At 35.8% G+C, this 18,439-nt stretch overlaps 1 protein-coding gene across 2 annotated transcripts in view; it reads right to left on the bottom strand.

Moving 5' to 3' along the window:
* ube2o (ubiquitin-conjugating enzyme E2O) overlaps positions 1–18,439 on the bottom strand; it is a 46,704-nt gene that overhangs the window by 20,157 nt on the left and 8,108 nt on the right. For both annotated transcript variants that reach the window (XM_032564299.1, XM_032564298.1), the window contains exons 2-3: positions 2,449–2,508; positions 1,133–1,243 (exon numbers count right to left, since the gene is read on the bottom strand). In XM_032564299.1, coding sequence (XP_032420190.1) covers positions 1,133–1,243; positions 2,449–2,508 — 171 coding nt within the window. The remainder of the gene's footprint in view (positions 1–1,132; positions 1,244–2,448; positions 2,509–18,439) is intronic.

Below are 18,439 nucleotides of genomic sequence, written 5' to 3'. Positions count from 1 at the left end.
TTTTCATGAGGTGTCGAACTCATTTTCATTCTGGGTCATATCAAGACCAAAGGGACGGCTGTTCCAGAATGTACTGATAAAACCTATTAAACTGTTAAAATAATAATAAAGTATTTCTTAAAATTAAATTATGTTAAACATTTTTTCACACTGATGAGTCTGGAAGGATTTTGTAAATGTTTTATGTTGCTAATTTGCAAATACTTGCAATGGATTTTGTGATGTTTGCACTTATGTCTGATGGCGTATTGTATATTAAAAAAAGAAAGAAAGGAAACATAAATTTCCACCAAACAATCTAGAAAAAATAAGATTTCTGACCTTAGAAAGTCAAAAAAATTGCTAGAAAAAACTCAGAAAATTTTAGATTAATCTCAATGTTCTAGAAAAATAACCTGAAAACCGATTTTTTCCCAAAAATGTCCTATTTTTTTCCTTAAAATGTTTTTGAGATTAATCTCAAAATTTCAGGGGTTTTTTTCTAGAAAATTTTTGTACTCGGTTTATTCTGAAAATCTAGTTTTTTCTAACAAATTTTTGACTTTAGAATCTGAGAATGTCCTCATTGTTTAAAATTAATCTAAAAATTTCAGATTTTTTTTTCTAGAATTAAAAATAAAAATGTCACTTTTTTTCCCGTAAATTTCTGAGATTTATCTAAAAACTTGAGTTTTTTTCCCAGCAATTTTTTGACTTTTCCTTGTTATTTTTCAGAAAATTTCTGAGATTCCTTGGCAGAAATGTATTTATCCATTTTATTTCAATCTACAACAGCCCTAATACGCCGTCCTATGTATGATAGTAAATGTGACTTTTTGTTACTCTCAAATAGAAATACAAAATATTGCCATCTGAAAATGTTGTAATCGCTCTACTTTTTTCCTTTTACAGAGACTAAATTTTGCAAAAAAAATTACATTATCTTTCTTAATCCACTTTAAAAATAATATTTTGATGCACATAAATGCAAGGCTTTTCTATAAAAACTGCTGTTACAGGTTTTTTTCACCTGGTTTTATGAATCTAAAATGACCAGAACAATAACAAAAGAGACCAAAAACATTAGAACAACAAAGCAACAGGTAAGTATGAATGAGATGCAGCTGCAAAGTAAAGTTAATAACTCTCTTACCCAGATGTGCTGCAGGTCTTTGCTGTTTACTGGGTAAAGAACACAATTTGTTCCCACAAACTTCACAGCACATTCAATATCAATGTTGGTCACAATACCACACTGGTTGTCCTGAAATAACAAAACAGAAACATGTTGATAGTATGAAATGATTCCCAATTCTGCTACAAATTGACTTTGAGTCTTTTTTGTGTCTAAAAGGAGATAAAATAACTCAGATCGTCCATAAATGCTACAGATTAATAAAACTCACAATAAAGTGCATTAATTGGGGGACAGAAAATTTGATTCCATCAATTATTCTGATCTAATCTGCCAACAAAAAATTGGCAACCTCCCACACATTTTTCATTTAATCAGTTAATCCTTTTTAGACAATATTAGAAATACATTCAAAGATGGAAATAAACAAATAATTCAGTTTCTTTATTTATTCCTTTAGTGTACACTTTGAGATTTGTTTTACAGAATTTGAAGCAGGTCATGCTAAAGCTACGACACTTTCTGGATTTCTGGGTCGAACATATTTACAGACTAAAGTTTTTTTTGTAACCTTAAACACTAAACTATATTTTTGTATGGTTTTAACTTAATATCTCCTCTGAGTGTATTCTTCTTTCAGCACATGGCCGTTTTTGAGTCCAAGTTGTGAATAATCAAATACTAAACTTACTTGAGGATTATTTTAATAACTGATTAATCGTAGAGTTCATTTTCTGCTCAGTGACACAAAGCAGCCACATCTCCCTGCACATGACAGATGTTTGGTGTTTCATGTTTTTTTATTTTTTTAAGCTGAGTTGTTGCTGTTTTTGGAAAAAGAGAAAAAAAGGGAAAACAATAAATCAAGCAAATGGAAATTTGTGAGTTTCTTTTAATTTATCATGCAATTAATAGATTTATTGTTTATTGTGACATTTTAAACATTTTGTTAAACAATAATTTGTCATATAATGTGCTACCAGTTGAATTTCTAAACTATTACATGCAATTTTGCTTTAACTGATGTAAAAGCTTTAAGGTTTGAAGGCAGTTAATGACATCTTCAAGCACCAACTTATGTTAAATTTTTGAACTAAAAAGCCACTTCAAATCTTAACGCAGTGTTAGGGTTCAGGCTGAGTTGCTGAATAAAACAAAGAAAAACCCCCTGCTCTCCTGGCTTGTCCCAATAATATTCCAGTCGTGTTCAGGAAATGGAACTGTGAACTCTGTCATGACTCATAAATAGAGGGAGCTAATTGGAAAAAAGCGCTAAAATGACAGAAAGAAAGAAGAGCAGGAAGTATGTAATAAAAAATAAGGATTTCACTTACAGCAGAATTGTTCCGACGCACGATGTCTCTAATGACAATAGATCGGTCTTCAAGTTTCAGCTGGAGAAGAGAGAAAAATGGAAAATGGTTAGCAAAGCAGGCTCAGAAAGAAACTGCAGAGTGCAAAACCCGATCAGTACTTTCCCATAGAAACGACATAAGAACTCCAGTTACCAGAAGAAGAATTCACTGTAGTTTCTGCAGAAATATTTCCTTTATAGCAGCATCCATATGCTACATTTGGTGACCTCTGACAGCAGCTAAATGATTTCCTCTGCAGGAAACACATTTCGATGACCCAACAACCAGAGAAGTGAAAACGTATGTATTCATTTAACAGTTATTCAACCGGCATCTTACCGATTTTTTTAATGTACTTTTAGACATTTTGAAGAGTTAAACATGAAATAACAACCAGGTTCTTAGCGGGAGATTGTGCAAACGTTCCTCATATATGAAGTTACACTCCGGAACAGAAGGGGGCATTATTTTCTGTATTATATGGGGTATATGTTATTTAAATATTATATTTACAGTTTTATCCTTCGCTTTGGTTCAGCTGACCTACTGCATAACATTTAGGTCTCTGCAGGACAATGTAACTTATCACTTATGGTTCTGCACATCTCAACAAATGGTAAAGTTGTTAATTCAATAAATAAAAAAGAGCAAACCAAACCAAAAGCGCAAAACTAACAAACTATGATTGTCGTATTATATTGTTCCTTAATAATCTTTTGTTTAACACGAATCTCCCAACTATCTACTTCCATTTACGGTGGATGGAGGCCTCTTTCCACATTAGGGCCTGCAGACATTTTTAATTTTGTACCTTTCCCCAGATTTGTGCCTGGAGAGAATCCCGTCACTTTGACAAGCACCGTCCGCTGTGGGAGATTATTTAGACAGGTGTGTGCCTTTCCAGATCCTGTCCAATCTACCGAATTTACCACAAGTTGATTAAAATGAATCTGTAGAAACATCTGAAGGAGGATCAGTAGAAACGCGATGCAACTGAATTAAATTTTGAGCTTCATAGCTCACTTTTATTTATAACATTTTCAGAAAACAAGCTTTTAATGGTCAATATAATTGTTTCTAAAATAAGGTGTGGGCATTTATCATATTGTTTATCATTTATCGCGATAAATTTCTTATGGCAAGAATGATAAATAATGTTTAAATGCCCCTAAACCTGTCCATATTGTCAGAAATGTTTACCATTTCTCCATTGTTTGTTCAATGAAGGCATTAAGGAATACCAATAAATTTGAAAATACAGGTACTATGTGAAGCTTAATTACACCAATCACTTTTCTTCATGAGACTGGTGTCCGAAAGAACCACATTATAAGAGTATTATTTGTGTTTGTGAGGCTATAACTACCTAAAAAAAAAGATGTTGTAAATACTTCTTATTAGAGATGCACAATATATCGGCACCAACATCTGTATCAGAAGATATTAGTCATTTTTTAACATATCAGTGTCCGCCCGATAAATAAAACAGGGCATATATAAAGCACTGATATTTATTTTTATCCGTTTCTGGTGGAGGGGGTTTCCCCACAAGTGTCGAAATTGTAATGAAATATATGCAACATTGGTAAATATCGGTCAGAACAGCAATATTAACATCAGATATCAATATCAGCCCTTCTTCTTATCACTTTTATTGTTATCACAATATCACTGCAAATTTTCATCATTAAACTTTAAGTGAAAATCGCCCTAGTGATATTCTAAAACATTAACTCGTTTATTTTTAGGATTTGTTTCAACCCGTCAGTAAAATGTTTTCATTAGTGAACTAATGTAGGTTTTTGCCTCTGATTTTGTAAACCAAATGTAAAATAATTAAGCAGCTAATTATTTAATTTAAAAAACTGAGCTGGTTAAATAAACAAATTTGCTTTTCTTTTGGGGTTAGTGATGTCTCCATCTCCTCCTGGGCAAAACTGAGCCAGTAAAAATGGAATCTAGTAAAAAATATAAAATAAAAATAGGGGATTCCTGACATTATTTACATTATATAGCTGAAAAAAAACCATTTACTGTTTTATAGCTGAACTTCTTCTTACAGAAAGGGACTACCACAACACAGGAACTAACCACACTAATCACAGAAATGCCTTATATTAGCTACTAACTAATAAAAAAGGCTGCAGACGGTTTTAATTGTGGGCTCTGTAATCATGTTGCCTTTGTTGTGAATAATCAGTGAAGTCCTGTTTAACCGTACAGCTCTCTCTCTCTTTCTCTCAATGTGACGCCGTCTCTTCGCTTCAAACAAAAACGGCCGATCACGGCCAAACGGCTCCGGCAAAATTATGTAAACTAAATAGCAGCAGCTTTTTCCTTTCACATAATAAATTTGACATATTTTGGTAAACAATAAATATCTTGTCATACAGTGCTGATTGCATTTCAGGTGAGGAAAAAAAGCTATTGAGCATTAATTTATCTTGTAAAGGTGTTAATGAGATGTGCTTATTATTTTTATTTGTTGATTTCACTTTTCATTGATGCAGGGAAGATAGAGCTCTGTAACACTGAGCTGTTTAAAATAAATCATTATTTTATTTCACTTTAAAACATGTTAATCTTGACATAATTCAATTCTTAATTTATCAAGAATATAGAAACAAAGAAAATGATTGTTTATTGTTCTTAAAAGTAAACCTGAATTGAATCAAATCTGTACTCTTTGGACAGAGTTTTAAAAAATGGATTAAAGTCTCGGTGATCAGTGAACCTCAAACTGACTCAGGTGTTTCATACCTGGAGCTGGCCAGTATGGCTTAAAATTAAAATCTCAGATTTTTACATAGCAAATCAGATCTCTGTATAAAAAAATTGCTTCCCTTTATTTTCCCAAATGGGACAAATCATGGAAAATACACTTTTTATCCCCTAAACCCATTTTATTGGGTACTTTGAGTCTCTCTGCTGGTGCTGCTGAGATGTATTTAGGTTCTGTTTGGATCATATTTTTCAACCCGTTTAGCTTTCTCATTTCAAATGAAGTCATATGTTTTTACAAGAATGTCAAAGTATTTGCTTTTTTAGCAGCAGAACTGTTAAAAAAAGGTCATTAAATTCTGGCTAAGCAATTTTGCAACTCCGCCATTTTTATTTCTTGCAACAATTGTTTTTAGTCCAAGTTCAAAGCAGCAGAAATTACCAGTAGATAAATCAAAATGTAGGATTGTTGGGTGTGTTAACCACATAATCCTTTACACTATTAACCAGCATCATTTTGCTGAACAAAGATGACTTTTCCCACTGACGTGGGAGCATTTATAAGAAAAATAAAATGTATTCACGCATTTCGAGGAGGTTCTCCCCATCATGAAAGAGGATTTACTGAAACTCTAGTAACAAAAATGTTAAAAATTAAATCTTTATGAACAGCAAATTTGATTAATTTATCAAATTAATCTATCACCCAGCCCTAATAATTCACCTAAGTCACCTGGCCTTCTTGAAGACAGAAGTTTGAACAGAAATATCCCAGACAATATTATGATCATATTATAAATAAAATGATTGAAAAAGGACAAACAACCTGATAAAGAAGGCTGCTTCTGTTCTGGGGGCGACTGTGGAACCTCTAAACATGGCGAGCCAAAGAATGATTCTTCATAAAATCAAGAAAATTATGGACAACCCTAACCATAGACAAACTAAGTCTCTCTTCAGTCAGGGGCTTCTTCAAATGTGTTGTAACACAGACAGCTACAAGAGATCTTTCCTACCAACAGCCATCTGATTGTTGATTCTATGTTGCATTGTGTTTCTGTGTTTGATATGATGTAAAGCACTTTGAAATGCCTTGCTGCTGAAATGTGCTATACAAATAAAATTTGATTGATTGATTGATTGATTGATTGATTGATCTCCGTCTACGGTAACTCTTTGAAGAATTTGAATTAAAATGAGTTACAACAACATTTAATTTCCCTTTGGGATCAATAAAGCATTTTCAAATTTGAATGCAAGATCACACACCAAAACCAAGTTTCTGTGAACCGAGACAAACGAGAAATATAACCTCAGCTTATTCAGAAAGTGAACAATATCCGAGTAAATTGGGTCACTAAGGAGTACTGCGGCAGACACAGAACAAAATTAATCTAAAGTAAATTAATAAATCAAAGGTGATGCGTCATTAAACATTCCTCTCTACCTGTGAGAGAAGCTTTAGGACCAGCTGCTCTGCTTCCATGAACAAGCAAACACAGACAAGAAGAAAGCAGAGGAAGAGACTGTGATGAAGAGGAGCTGCTGAATGTTAAATATTCAACGGCAGGGTGAGGCTGTTTTCCATGAATTCACCAGACTGAGGAAACAGGATCATAATATTGGGTAAGCAGAGAGGAAGGCGGCTGAATAAACCAGAGAAACACAATGAAGAATGAGGAATCAAGGAACCAATTAAAACTGAAGCTATTATTGACTAATTGTTAGAAGATACGACTACATGATGAATCAAATTACAAAGTGTAATTTATTAAACGCTGCTGATACTTTTAAAATAGGCAATAGGTTGTAATTTTAGAAAAATTTAAAAATGTTTAGTTCTAAACAACAGGAGTAGGCCTGTCACAATGACAAATTTTACTGGACGATAAATTGTCCCAGAAGTTATTGCGATAAACAATAATGTTGACCATTTTCAAGTAACATAACGGTAACAGCATAATAATGCAAGAACACATTATCAAAGATGGATAAACTTTAAATTCTAATGATCTGGAAGACATTTAAATAAATAAACAAAACAGAAACAACAAATAAAATGAATAATGATGTCTTTAAAAAAAAAAAGTGTCCTTCAAAAAAAGGGCTAGATGAGACCAAAGCACCAGACTGAAGACCAGTTTTTTTTGGGGGGGGGGTTCCTCCCCTCCAGGGGGTCTTTTGTGGGCTCTAGTGTCCCTTATATGACAGTAGGCTGACAGGAAAGGGGGAAGGAGAGGGGAGAAGACATGCAGCAAATGTCGCCGGGTCCGGGAATCGACCCCGCGACGGCCGTGTCGAGCACTCGAGGTCTCCAAACGTGGGTCGCGCTACCCGCTACACCACCATAGCATGCCCCTGAAGACCAGTTTTGGTAGAAAACCTGCTTTACCCGTTTTAATTTACCATACAATTAATTGATTTATTGTTTATTGTGACAGGCCAAGACTTGGATGCAATTTGCATCTATTGGTTCATGCATAGCATTTGTTGGTGAATGCGATGCAGCCGATACCAGGAGTGTTTGGGTCGGGATGACTGGACCTTCAAAGTGTTTAGAAATGCCACTTCTGTAAGGCAACGCTCCCTCTGTTACGCCGTCAAAGCACAGAACTGCAAACAAAAACACGCCTCAGTTCTTGGCAGTGACTCTGATTTGTCATTGTAACCCAATAACACTGACTTCTGGGAGCAGAAGACTGTGTGTGTGTGCGTGTTTGTACAGAGGATCCAATCGATCAGTCGCCATGTTTTCTTGTAATCTGCTGAACAACAGACGACCTTTCTCTCAGGTCTCAACTGCTTGACGCCTCAGCACACACTTACACAACACACACTCACACCGCCTTGCCTGCAAGCCTGTCTAAACCTTTTAGCTGAGAGAAGCACCAACACTTGGAGCTCTTCTTCATTAATATTCTTTCAATGCATCATGCTGCACTGCGCTACTATAGTAACACATTTTCTCACCTTCAGACAGGCAGTGTTGAAATCTGCTGCATTTAGCCTTTCTCTGAAAGCCAAGAACAAACTGATGGAGCAAACATTTGGCCTTTGAGCAACGTGAACAAAAGAACTGTCCTATTAAACCGTTACTAAAAAGAGAAAGAGCCAATTGGCAGTAACCAAAGCCTAGAAACTTAAGACTTTAGACCTTTCCTAAACTAATGTTTACAACCTACTCTTTTTCGCTCTCTTCACATTACTTTATTACTAGATTTTTATTAAGGAACTGTATTAGTTTGCTTGAATTATCTCATAACTAACATGTCAAAATGTTTTAAGGTTATAAACAAATCAGTATTCAACTGTTGTGTAATTTTTATCACACACTCAAATCAAACCAATAAAATTTCTGATTATTCCTGAGCAATAAGATTTATTTAGGATTAACAATAAAATGGCTAAAAACAGCAGTTAAAAATTACTACGTTCCTGTATGAGTGAGTATTCATACAAGGAAAGTCCTTTGGTCCTCTGCTTTGGTCCAGACCAAAAGTGGAAAACAGCAGTGCACCTTTTATGGAAGTAATAATGGCCGCCGCCACCTATGGAAGCCGACAGTGTTGTCGTAATAAGATAAAGTTCATAATAAGACAAAAGAAGACACAAAAAAAAGAAAGCACAACTAGTGATAGCGTTTCATAGAGAATTAACTGCTACCTCTGTAGAGAAATGATAGTTTTCAGCCATTGTTTATGTCCAGAATAACTGTGTCTGACTTCTTCTGGTGCAGAATTATGATGCATGTCTCACGTTAACGATGTAAAAGTCGGATAAAATGTGACACGACCTGGTTACCTGGTTCTGTTCTGAGTGCAGATACTTTGAAAACAATTGGATACGTAGTTGATTTTGCATCACATACAGGACTGGATAATAAATCAATAACAATATAACTTGTGACAGACATGTGATCAGTATCAATACATCATACGTCTGACAGAGTATTCATTAATTTCACTGAACTCTCACAACTAACTCACTCGCTCGCTCTTTGGTTACCTAGCAACTCATTCATTCTTTAGTTACCTAGCAACAACCTGTTGAGTAACTTGTGCAGCAGCAGTTTCAGATTTCGCCACCAAGCCTCATAACTACTTAAAAATAAAAGACAATCCCGACGACCTTTGCCGCATGTCTTCCCCCCTCTCCTCACCCTCCTTCCTGTCTGCCTACTGTCTAAAAAATACGAGCCACTAGCGCCGCAAAAACTCTTCGGAGAAAAAATAAATAAATTTGAAAAAAAATAAATAAATAAAAGACAACAAAGCGGAGTGGAAAACTGTGGATAAATCAGCAAAGCTCACTGACTAGTTTGGGAGTATTTCAGATATTAAAAGCAAATCAATAATTATCGATAACGATTGGAATGAAACATTTGTCAATCATATTGTCCATTCATATATTTAAGAGGCACAAATCTGATTTACGGCGGGTGAATAGATCAGAATTGGGCCGTTCCAACTCCCGTGAAAAAGTTGAATATGGACAAAATATATACAGAAAAAGAAAAAACTGACTTTGGGTCACATTTGTCTGATGTGTAAACATAGACAAAGGATAATTTTTATGGGAACTTTCTACACTCATGTAACATAGGAGCATGCGCTTCATGGAAAGGAGTCATCACATGGCACTGAACAACCAATTAGATGGGTATTAAGGGTAAAACGAACACCATGTCACACTGGGCTTCTATATTTAAAAAGTAAATTGATTTTTTTAGCCGGAATATCCTTTAATAACTCAAAATGTCATGTTTAACATTACTATGTCTCTAAAACATTTTTAAACAAAATTAATTACAAATAAAGTTAATCATCAATATCTATCAGATGCTTGTCATAAAGATGGCACTCACACAATATCAAACGTTTTAGTAACTGGGGTACTAACTTTAACTGAGAAACCTAAAAAGAAAAACGAAGGATAAACAGAGTTTGGCTATCCATGTCAAGGAGAGGATGATAAAGTGCACTTTAGCCGTTTGTCACCAAAGGTTCACCTGGAACCCATTACTGTATAATAATGAAACAACTGTTTTAGCTGTGCCTTGATGAAGAAGAAGGTGGGCAGCCATGATGTGGTGGCCTCTGACATGTAAAAGCAGGAGAGTGTTTGGCATTTGGTTTGAGATGAAAACTTGCACATCTGCTTTTCCAACCAAGCTGATAACGTAGAAGGAATCAGACTGATTACAAGAACTGAGACCAGGATTTGTCTTTGTCTTCCCAATCTAATTTACATGAGTCGTTATTCAGGTGCAGCACAATGGGGAAGGAGAAAGAGACTGCAGCAAACTGCAGCTTGAGGCCACGCCTGTTGGCTCAGGCGGTTTTTCCACTCATGGCTCACTTGTCATTCACTCTCATCTTCAGAACATGAAGAAATCTGAACCATGGAAGTAAAAAGCAGCACAGACTAAGTCAGTATTTTAAAGGGAAGAAGCTACATTGCACTGCACACACATTTACCATCCTCGGTGTGTTTTTCTACTAGGAATGTCCCACTTAGGATATTTTAATATGGACCTGGATACTGATCCAGGTCGTTTAAGATTAGTCATCTGCTGATAGAGAGTCCCAGTCTGACACTGCAGTCTCTCTTATCTGTTCCTCCAGAACAGAACAGAACAGATATTTCATCCTGGCAAGAGTTTGTCCAGGATCAAAAAGCTGCTCCAACATGGGGTAGACAGGGTTAGGAAAACCACCGACACACACACACCCCCCCCCCACACACCCCCCCCCACACACACACACACACACACACACACAACGTACCCTCTTCTGAGTTCATATTTGCAAATTCACATCCATGCATGTCTGCTTTGTGGTGCATATAAATATTCCCTTTTGCACTCTTAATAGAATACAAAAAACTTTAAACGTATATAAAAACAGACAAGCTCAATTCCCATGTATTAAATAATTTTTTTTGTAATCTGAAGACTTTACCAACTGTCTAGTTGAGTTATAAAATATGACCAATTATAACCCCATATCAAACCAAAATAGTCTGGTAGACTCAAAACTGCAACATTTGTTACATTTTCAGCTGGTGCAGTTTGCTTTCACTCTGCACTGTGTCAAACCAACTAAATATTTTTGGAAAACCTGTTCACCTCTTCGCCTGTGGGGGCGCTACACTAAGAACTAGAGAAGAAAAACAACATAAAAACCTCTAAAGAAGGCACTGAGCGCAAGTTCCTTGTGTACTAAATGTTATCAAAAATGTAATGGTTTCTCTTGGGCAAAAGACCACAAGTAATTTCTGCCGCTAGATCTAGACTCCTACGTTTGTTTTGTTTGTATTTACCCAAAAGGCCCTGAACTATATTCTGCTTCCTGCTTTTGGGGCAGTCTCCGATCCACTTGCATTTACACTGCACTCAAACCGCACCAGAGTTCACTTCAACCAAACTTAGACCGAGGTTTGTAGGTGGACCAGAGTTCACTTTTTCTGGTCCATATCAGAGATCGATTCAGCAATCCCCAAACGAATCTGACTTTCTAGACAAACTAGAGTTTGATTAAAACGGACAAAGCAGGGCTCGTGTGAATACACCGTTAATACTCTTCTGCTGGTAGATATCATTTAGTAATGTAAAAAATTACATTTTCTTACAGTAGTTTATAAGTAGATAAAAAAAAATATTTATCTGAATAATCTGATATGAACAAAAAAAATTATAGGAGTAAAACTAGCAAGGTTTGAAAGAGACTCCAACTCCAGCTACAAAAACAAAATCTTTTGTTATTTAAACCTTGTTCAGGGTTTTAGTTCAGTACTGAACTGAACTAGTTCAGTACTGAACTAAAACTCTAATTGTTGAGCATTAAAATACCAACTGCTAAAAACGCATCCCTGATATTCTGCACCTGCATTGCATATTTCACTGTCAACAGGAGCTGGAGCCTGTTCCAGCAGCAAACAGGCAGAGGGTGGGCGGGCTTCCTGTTCATCACAGGACCAACACAGAACCACAGGAGACATAACAGCACAGACTCAATTTGGACAAATTGACCTAACATGCAGATGCACTTCAGCTCAAAAGTTTCAGGGTGTTGAAAAACTTGATTTGGATTGGGAGTGAGAGGTTTATACCACCACACAGCAAACAGACACTGGATACTGGATCATTGGTGAGAAAGTCAAGATCTATATATAGTTTTCAAAATGTAATAAAAATTCAATAACTACTTTCATCTCCTCCACTCCCACACATTTTCAGTTTTCATGGGGAGCAAAATTGCAACATTTGTTGCCTTTTCAGCTGCTGCGGTTTGCTTTCACACTGCATTGTGTCAAACCTATGAAAAACCTGTTCGCCTCCTCGACTGTGGGGGCGCTACACAAAGACCTACTCAAGGAAACCTCTGAAGAAGACACTTGGCACAACTTCCTTCTTCACTAAATGCAATCTAAGAGTGGTGTCAGATTTTAATGGTTGCAGGATTTCTCTTTGGTTTTTGGCAGACGACTATGAGGCATTTCTCCCTCTAGCGCTAGACTCACACATTTGTTTTGTTTGTTTTTTCCCAGAATACCCCACGGTATAGTCCATTTCCTGCTTTTGGAGCGGTCTCCAGTCCACTTTGCATTTACATATTGCAAACCTTGCTAGAGTTCATTTTAACCAAACCGAGGCTTTGGTTTGTAGGTAGACCAGAGGTTGCTGTTTTGGTTCGCATCAGAGTCCAAATGTGCATTCACACCTCCCCAAACAAACCGGACCTTCAAGGCAAATGAACCAGTTTGATTAAAACAGCTGGTATGAATGCACCCTTATTGTCTGTGTGGTTTAAACTTTTACTTCTTCATTGTGAAAAATAAATAAATAGCTCTGAACTTTAGGATAGTCAAAGCTGGCTTGATCAGACCAAAACAGGAAACTGAACAGTTGTTGATTGTCACTAATTATAGATGTACTATGACTAGCATCACGTTTCTCAGCTCTAACATCTCATTGATTCAGCTCCATGCTGAACTGGGAGAACATCAGCTAATGCTGGACGGCAGAGATGCTTAAAACGTGTTAGCATTCATGTGTTTGGACAGTTTAATTTCCCCTCGTTGCACTATGATGTGTGCTGGAAAATGCTGACTCGGACAACAGCAAGAGAGAGATGAGCTGATGGACTAAACGGGAATCAGGAGCAGCTCGGTGTTTCTTTACGATTCCCTACAATGCAATAAGGCTGAAAAGAAGTCTCCTCTTTCAGCTTCGGTCAATAACAGACCAACTGACCAAGCACCGCTGCAATCAAACCGCTGAGAGTGAAGCAGGAAAATAAGAGCAGGATTTACTCTTGAAATCTAGATATAGATAGATCTGGCACAATAATAGGGCTGCAACTAATGATTATTTTAGTCATCACTTGTTCTGATGATTAATTGGATAAAAAAATAACACATTTTGTGAATATTTTTTATACAATATTAGAAAAATATGAAAAGATGCAAATAATGCAGAAACATGATTGAGTGCATGTTTGGTTATTTGTAGCAAAGGACGTATCTGCAGAAAAAAAGAAATACTTCTAACATTAATGTGAAAAGCTCAGCTCTTTGTGCTCGACTTAACATCAATATGATGAAATTAATTTGATTAATTTCTGGATTTAGTGACTAATAATTGGATAATACTGAGAAGCTGACTGATTTTTTTTTTTAAGTTGAGTTATTAAACTCGGCTAAATATAGCAAGCATTTTGAAAGAAAGTGACCCAAATCTTGTTTTTATAACAGAGAATAAAGCTGTTCAGCCCAAAAGAATTTGAAAACTATATTATTTTCTATCCTTTCCTATAAAAAGAAATAAACAAATCTGGCAACTTTATCAACTTTAATTTTGGACCAGGTGACTAAAAGTTTGGACACCCCTGAGACAGGAGGAAAACAAGTAAGCATGCAAATGGAAAAAACTGAGCTCATTTTAATTTATGTGATTAACTGATTTATTCCTAATTACGGTAGGTTTAGCTCTCCCTATTTCATATTTACTCACAAACTACTTTCTGTCCTCCTCTGGTCCTGACACATTTACACCTCAAGCCTTGAAATGAATGTTTTTCTGAAAAGGGTTTTTGGTTTTTTACAACAGAACAAGCATCATCCCCCTTGCTGCTTCGTCACCCAATTCCAATCAAAGCCAAATTATTTCTGCCTGTGTTTATGTGTCCATAAATGTGAATCATAAATCTCAGAGGAATGCCTCTCAGCCTCCTGCAGTCTGACTGAAGCCTATTGATTGGACCACACAGGAAGGATGCAAAGCTCTATTAAAGAGAGAGCAGGCACAAGGCCTTTTATCCAGAAAGTCCAAAGGGAAATGACGGGAGGACTAATGGCACAGACTGTCTATTACTGAGCAATCTCCTGACTGTGTAATATGAACCAATAGAAAAACTCGCATCAAAAATAGGAAAAATGTACCACAATAGGCGACAGAAAAAAGAATGATACAAAAAATAAGGTGGATTAATGATCAATTTGTTTAATCGTGATTAATGAATTATTGAGATAATTGTCAACTAATTTAGTAATCAACTAATTATTAACTGGAGTATCAAGACTTAAAAAAGGCAATTTGTTGAAGTAACAACACACTCAGATCTGTAATTAACACAAAACCGTACAAAAAATACAGATTTAAAATGAGAAACCTTCTTTATCTGTAAAGATGTTCTACCAAGAACTCGTCAAGTGGCACTCTGTTCAAATTCTGTAAAAATAAAATCTCCTAAGCACCTTTTTCTGTCCAATTATTAATCGGTTAATTAAAAAAAAAAAAGCAACAGATCAGTCAAACACTGTATTGATGCCAAGTCAAGCAGAAAGGTCTGAGCTTTTCACATGTTGCTGCTAAAAGTAATGTTTTTGGCTCCAGATGCATCCTTTCCTATAAAGAATCAAGCGTACGTAGGCCTGTCGCAACAAGTCCTAATTTAATTAATTGCATGATAATTTCCATTTGCCTGATTTAGCAATATTCTTTTCTTTTTTCCATTTCTACCAAAAAGCTGGATGATAAAAGCCTTCAGTCTGGTACTTTAGTCTCAACAAGCCCTTTTTTTGAAGGACAATTTTGTTTACAGACTTCAGCAAAAAATTCATTTTCTTTTTTTGTTTCTTTTATTGCGTTCATTTATTTTGGATATTTCTCCCAATGTTTATGTTCAAGTCATAAATGTTCATTAGAATTTAAAGTTTATTGATCTTAGAGAATATGTTCTTGCTTTATTATGCAATTACCATTTTATTACTTAAAAATAGTCTGGGCGTGCCGTGGTGGCGGAGGGGTTAGCGCGACCCACACAGAGGCAACGTGGCCTCGACGCGGCTGTGACGACGTTTACCGCATGTCTTCCCCCCTCTCCTTCCCCCTTTCCTGTCAGCCTACTAACCCTAAAGGAATGCTATGTTATTACATTTCTGTTTATTTTCTTATTTAAAAAAGAAATTAAATTAATTTGTTTCCATCTTTTAATGTTCATTTCAAACAGGCAAATTCTCATCAACCTACAAACATTTAAATCTCCAAATACCAGATAAACTTAAATTCTTTCCACATTGTGGAAACACTTAAATCTCACATTCTCATCCTGAAATGTACAATTATTTATACATTTTTAATATCATCAGTAGCACTTTTGGTCTTTGAGGCACCCATATTTCCCAATTAGCTCCTTTTTAAACAGCTTTTAAGCAAATTTATATTTATACTTTTTTTTTACTCAATCTACACCACACACCAATAAACAAAAACTCTATTTGGTGGTTCTAATACATTTTTTTTATTTCCTTCTCCTCTTAAATTATAACCCCACTCTCTGTCACAAACACTTTTTGTAAATGTATTTCTAATATTGTATAAAAGAGGCTTAAATAAAGATTTTCCAGAATGTGTCAATTTCTTTAATCCAACAAATCGTCAGAATAATTGTTGAAGGCTTTACCTTCTGCTTAGCAAAAAGGTAAAGTCAAGAAAGAATCATGAAGATGGAAAGAGAAGATGGCGACATGGTGCAAGGGAGGGGTCAGAGAAAAGCACAGAAGAAAGTAAAGAAGAGGCAGCTGCCTGTCCAACAAGTAGGAGATCAGGACAGATCCCAGGAGGAAGATGGAGAGCGGAGAAACAAGAAAAGCAAGAGCCAGAAATAGACAAGAGTGCAGTAGATGGTAGTGACAGTAAGAAAGGTTTGGGAGGGGTGCGACTGGGTAGACAGAGAGTGCACCGTCTCCCAAATGGGCAGGACCAATACTGCAGAGGAAGAAAAGGGAGGATGAGACGATGGAGGACGGAGAGAAACAGGAATGAGGGCAAGTCATTGCAGAATCTATAATAATTTCCCTCTATGTGTGCCAGTGTGGTGTGAGCAGCGGGAGGAGGATCTATTATCGAAGGAGCTGGACAACTGGCCAGTCAGCAGCACATTACATCAGCGCTGGCCTGCTGGAGCGCTGAGAGGTGAGGAAGGTGCTGAATATGGGCTGGGAGGGAGGGCAATGGGTTAGGGAGAAGGGCTGAGTGGGGAAGGTAATAAATAAAGAAGCAGGGTAAAATGGAGACGCAACAGAAGGCGTAGCGAGGAGGAAGACGAGGGAAGATTCTGGGGAAAAGGAAGCAGAACTAGGAGGATAAAATTGTTTAACTGTGAAATTGTAATGGAGTGACGTCACAATAAATTTTACTGGACGATAAACTGGCCCAGAGGTTATTGCTATAAACTATAATATTGCTGTTTTGAGACAATTTTCAAATAATATAATGGTAATGGATTAATAACGCATGAACAAATTCTCAAAGACAGATAAACTTTGAATTCTAATTACACTGGAACTGGAAGACATTTAAAATATCTAAAATAAATAAAACAACGAGTAAAATGAATTATGAAGTCTCTGTAAACAAAATAGTCCTTTAAAATAAAGGCTAGTTGAGACCAAAACACGAGACTTAAGACTTTTATCATCCAGTTTTTGGTAGAAAGAGAAAAACAATAAATCATGCAAATAGAAATCATTGAACTCATTTTAATTTATCATGCAATCAATTGATTTATTGCTTATTGTGACAGACCTGCTTGTCCTGTTACAATAAGCTAAATTTTGATTGATGATAAATTGTCCTGAAGTTATTGCGATAAATAATAATATTGTCGTTTGAGATCATTTTCAAGTAACATAATGGTAACTGCATAACAATGCAATCATATTCTCAAAAATCAATAAACTTTAAATTTTAATAAACATTTAACACTGGAACTTGAAGACATTTTAAATACGCAAAGTAAATAAACAAAACAACAAACAAATAATAACATTTATTATTTAGACTTTGTAAACAAAATTGTCCTTCAAAAAATGGGCTAGTTGAAACCAAAACACCAAACTGAAGATTTTTATCATCCAGTTTTTGATAGAAAGAGGAAACAAATGGTAAATCATGCAAGTGGAAATTATTAAATCAATTAATTGTGGATTAATTGATTTATTGCAACATATTTAGTGACTTCAATTCAGATTTATATAAAATAGGAGTTGCCTACATCCCTCTGTAGTGACTCAAACAGGCTGAGTTTACCGGAGGGCTTCGATTTATCCCATGTAACAAGGAGAAGAAGATCTGTTCAAGAAAATCACATTTTTACTGGGACTCACAACTCGATTATACAACAATATGGGATCTCACAATAATAAAGCACAGCAGCAGAGAAGTTGGTTTCTCAAAGCGCTATCCGTTTACTGTCAGAATGTAATTATATCTGGTGAAGTAAGTATGAGCTGTTACTGTATTATTGGACCCAATTGTGAATGTGTCATTATAGCTGCAGCTATACTCACCAACCACTTTAATATGCACCTTGTACTGCTTTGGGTTTGGAACCCCTTGTTCCTTCAAAGCTGCTTTAATTCTATATATTTGATTCAACAATGTGTCAGAAACAGTCCTGAGAGATTTTGGTCCAAATCACAATGTGAATGTGAATCTGATGTTGCTCTGGAGTACAGAGAACTCATTGTCATGTAAGCCTGCAATTAATGATTATTTTAGTAACCGATTAATCTATCAATTATTCTGACAAAAAAAATTGGCGCAATCTGCACATTTTCCATTTGAATACACAATATTAGAAATGCATTAAAAGCAACAAATAAGAAATTCAATTCCGATTTTTACATTTTTTATTTTTGCCTAAAATGCAACATAACATTCCTTTAGTGTATGTAGGCTGATGCA

Source organism: Xiphophorus hellerii, chromosome 5, assembly GCF_003331165.1.
Source record: "Xiphophorus hellerii strain 12219 chromosome 5, Xiphophorus_hellerii-4.1, whole genome shotgun sequence".
NCBI lineage: Eukaryota > Metazoa > Chordata > Actinopteri > Cyprinodontiformes > Poeciliidae > Xiphophorus > Xiphophorus hellerii.
Note: the sequence above shows the minus strand (reverse complement) of the source record. Positions and strands in the feature narration are given on the sequence as shown.